Here is a 4,120-nt window from a genome sequence, read left to right on the forward strand (position 1 = left end):
TGTGGCAATGTCCGGAGGAAAGATGCATGCATGCGTGAGCTGATGACGATGACGGGGAGAACATGCACTGCAGCAGCAAGTCGTTCTAACTCATTTTACCTCTGAGACATCCATTTGGTCATTTTGACTCATTTCTTGCCCTCGAACATGAGAAAGACCGCCGCACCGAGTTTCCACAAGAATTGGCTTGATCAATGCACAATTATATTGTGAGTGTCCAAGAGCTAGCAATTGAGAAGAAATGAGTAATAGTGAATTTTTGAAAACTACAAACAGAGTGCCAACACATTTCCAAAAGATAGAATGCAGATGTCTGAGAGCATCAACAACCGGGCTCCCACTCATCCAACAGAGAGGCGTCGACAACAGGAAGGCACCCGGTGGCGCCAGTGGAGCAGAGGGACTTTTTACTGCTAAAAACCTCTGTTACTCACTGTGAAACATGCATGCATGATTAAAACATGGCTTGAAGCTGATTCTCTGGACGATGCATGCACGTACCACCTTTGATAATCTCAGCGCTGGAAAGGGTGCATGCATGCATGCTTGAGTCTGCATGCAGTGCAGGGCCATGGAGCCCATCCGCTGCAGGCCTTTCGCTGCATGAGTGAGCGAGGGAGTGTGAATAGGCATGACGATTTGAGTGGAGTGAAGTGATTAGGATTTCGTCCGGCGAACCAGCGAGGGCCGGGTTTGACGTGTCGGAGACGTTCAGAAGTTTTCATATGCGTCTCATATTTAGGTTGGATATAAAGAGTGCACGTCAGACCGGACGTTTGAGGCCATTTGAGTCGCCCGTTTCGATCGAAATTTTGTGACCGGACAGGACGGTTACCGGACCGTCCGCCCTACCGTTTAAGCCGAGTTTGATGTGCTTGGTTGTAGATGTAGTAAGGGCATGTACAATGATGCTATCTTAGGAGTGCCACGTAGGATAAATAATGAAGTGGAGGAGAGAGAACTCATAAGTCTTCTCTTATTTAAAATAAAACAAGAGATGATCTCTTAGCACAATATGTCTCACCATATTTTTAGGAATTGCTAGTTATTGAAGATAAGGCTAAGAGATGACCCATTATAGACATTTTTCTTTGTCATCTCCAAATTACATGCAAAAATTAAGATAAAACTATCTTATCAACCATTGTACATGCCCTAAGCTACCAACAAAAACTGCATTTTGTTTTAGACAATTAGCTGCAAGAGCCTACAGACAAACGTACTTATCGTACACCAGCTAGCTCCTGTAGCTCTGCAATTTTTCCTTCATTCACCTCACCTTTGTTGGAGGCTTCTGCTTGTCCCTGTCTGGCTGTCTGTGCAGTGCAAGCCCAGGCATCTCCGAGCCTGAACCTGAAGGTCAAAGTAAATAGCAAAACACATGCCTGAATCCATGGCGGCCTTGCTCGCTCATCTTCACACATGAATCATTTTAAAAGTGCCACCTTGCCACCCTTTGAGCAAACAACATCGCCATCAGATAAAAAACCTTCCTTTGTTGTTTTATTTACCATCCATCTTCCCGCCATTTCAGCAGATTGCACCACGCGCGCATGACTCCTCCACCTTTCCACCACTCCTCAGCGACCACCTACCAATACCAAGAGAGTGGACCTTCTTTACTGTCCACAACAGGAAGAAAGGAGAGGACCCCTCTCTCTGTCTCTAGAACACACACTTTTTGTCAGTGAGCCCCCTGCCACAGTGTAATTGTAGCAGTGGTGCCCTACCATTGCTTTGCTTTTCAGCAAGGAGAAGGAGAGGAGGAGGAGACATGTCGACCTTTGCATCAGGATCAGTCGCCGTCCACAGCCCCGCCATGTTGATCGATTGTGCTTCATGAGAGGTAGAGCTCGGCCGCTAGAAGTTCGCCTGACGCTCGCAGTAGCACAGAGTCCCACACCACTCTGCTCTTCGGCTTCTGGTAGTTGCTTGGAAGCTGGTTGACCAGAGCCGCCGTGGATGGCCGGCGGCGTTAGGAGGCTCTCGGAGGTGCTGCGGGAGCAGCAGGAGCCGTTCCTCCTTCAGGGAGAGCCCTGCTGCTCCGTCAACAACAAGGGCGTCAGGGCTTCGTGGGGCCGGGCCGTGAGGAGGGCGGTGCCGCGGTGGCGGTCTGACGGCCTCGCCGTCGGCTGCTTCCCCTGCGCCGCCCGCAAGCGCGAGAGCTTCCGCCCGCTGTCGCGCGCCGGCCACGCGCACTGCGACGACGACGCGAGGCGGCTCAGCCCGGTGTCCGTCCTGGACGTGCTGCGGTGCTCCGACGACGAGGAGGAAGCGTCGTCGTCGCCCACGCTCAGCGACTGTAAGCACTACACTGGTCTGCTTCTGGCTTCACGGTTCCAAGGAGAATTCTCCTCTGTCAGCACAGTCATGCCCACAAATAATTCACCTTCGTTTCATGCTCTGCTTCTTGATAAATGATAAATACAGGGGAGGAGGAGGAGGACGACAAGCCATCGTCGACGGCAGGCAGCTCGCCGCCACCCGACAAGAAGGAGGAGTCGGAGGAGGAGTGGAGGAAGGTGGTCTCGTCGTGGGAGAGGGTCGCGGGGGACATCGCAAGGGTCCCCGTGCTTGCGCAGCTGGACCTGTTGAGCTCCATGTCGGCGAGGGAGTGGGAGTGGCACGGGGAGGCGGAGGCAGAGCGGGTGGGCGCGAGCGTGGAGGCCATGATCTTCGAGGAGATGAGCGCGGATGCCGTGCGCGACATGGTCGACCTGTAGCGGATCGGAGTGCTCCTTGTCCAAGCGAGACTCTGCAGCTGGCTGAGTGACGGACGATGCTTCGGTGCCTTAAGCCACCTATCTTTGATCTTTACATTTTCTACTAAATACAGTTTAGACATGTTAGATGCTCAAGCAATGTTCAAAATATCATCCGATTCACTGATGTACCGGCCGATTCATCACTTATAGATGGGTGGGTGGCCATTAAGATTATATCTTATCTTTGCTATTTATTATTTGAGCCGATTTATCGCTCTGACAAATGATTAATCAGAAATCTAGCGATTAATAGTGCTAGACCCAGATGGTCAAAACCCAAAACAAGGCTTCCCCTTCAGCCTGCACATCACACTTCATCTCCTATTCGATAAGGCATGTGTTGTAGTATTGTCCTGCTTTGTTTATCATTGACTCGTTGTTTGATATGTAATATGTACTTCCTCTGTACCACAATACTTGTGGTACAGAGGGAGTAGTTATGTATTGACATGGTGTTGCACTATTTAAAGGCTTTGAACACAATAATGTTTGCTTCTATTTTTAGCTTTCAGTGCTTGGAACCTGGAATTATTAATATTTGACTGATATAAATGATTAATTGACTGATTTCCGATTAATCTCTTATCCTCAATCAACCGAAACGCTAAAAAAATGATATCCTCACCATTGCTTGCAAGTATGAACTGAAATTGGTTAATGTCCTACACGCACTAGTGCACCACCGGGGCCACTAGCAAATGTACCACAAGACTGATTTCAGAACTCTATATACGCATGACAAAATATCATCAAGCACCACTCAGTACATTGGACACAGTTTAAGAATTACAACTGGATTATTAAATGTGAGAGGGAGAACGACTAATCAACCCACACACGCGTAGGCTGTGTTTATTCAATGTGACGACAGCCACACTACTCTGGCTCCACCAACGTAACAAAAACCCTAATTATGTGAAAACTATGAAAAGAAATGGGAGGTGCGAATAATAAGCATGGCAGAGGTCGTGCCTTCACCGACGTTCAACAAGGGAAATTGTCTTCTCCGGGTCGCCTTCTCTCTCGCGCGCACGCGGTTGGGAACGAAACACTTCGGTTGGGCCCTAGGGCTTTTACCCGCCTACTAGTCTTTATTTTATTCGGAGGCAAACCCACCTACTAGTTGTATTGTTTTTTTTTTTGGATCGTTGTTTGTTTGTTGACACCTTAACTCTTACCAGGCCCTTTCCGTACGGGCCATGACACATTAGAGCGGGTTTTCTTTTCAATTTATGGACTTTTTTTCTTTTGGTATTTTTTTTCTCGTTTTTGGTTCCTTATTTTTTGGCTTCCCTGTTCGTTCTTATATTTTTATTTATATTTTTCCTTTGGATTTTCCTTTTTCCCACTTTCTT

The 4,120-nt window shown here is 48.3% G+C and overlaps 1 protein-coding gene across 2 annotated transcripts; it reads left to right on the plus strand.

Annotated features, from left to right (window-relative positions):
• The first annotated feature begins 1,685 nt into the window (after positions 1-1,685).
• Positions 1,686-2,962, plus strand: LOC123106323 (uncharacterized). Of its 2 annotated transcripts, none has more exons than XM_044528521.1 (2): positions 1,686-2,317; positions 2,431-2,962. In XM_044528521.1, the coding sequence occupies exons 1-2, from the start codon at positions 1,963-1,965 to the stop codon at positions 2,721-2,723; spliced, it is 648 nt and encodes a 215-aa protein (XP_044384456.1). In that variant the 5' UTR covers positions 1,686-1,962; the 3' UTR covers positions 2,724-2,962. The 2 variants fall into 2 exon arrangements, with proteins under 2 accessions (XP_044384456.1, XP_044384457.1); XM_044528522.1 differs by having other exon boundaries at positions 1,689-2,302.
• The last annotated feature ends 1,158 nt before the right edge of the window (positions 2,963-4,120 follow it).

Source organism: Triticum aestivum, chromosome 5A, assembly GCF_018294505.1.
Source record: "Triticum aestivum cultivar Chinese Spring chromosome 5A, IWGSC CS RefSeq v2.1, whole genome shotgun sequence".
Taxonomy (NCBI): Eukaryota; Viridiplantae; Streptophyta; class Magnoliopsida; order Poales; family Poaceae; genus Triticum; species Triticum aestivum.

Coding starts and splice junctions, on each gene's coding strand:
- LOC123106323 (XM_044528521.1), top strand. CDS start 1,963: ATGGCCGGCGGCGTTAGGAGGCTCTCGGAGGTGCTGCGGGAGCAGCAG. Junction 2,318..2,430: donor CGACTGTAAGCACTACACTG/GTCTGCTTCTGG, acceptor TGATAAATACAG/GGGAGGAGGAGGAGGACGAC.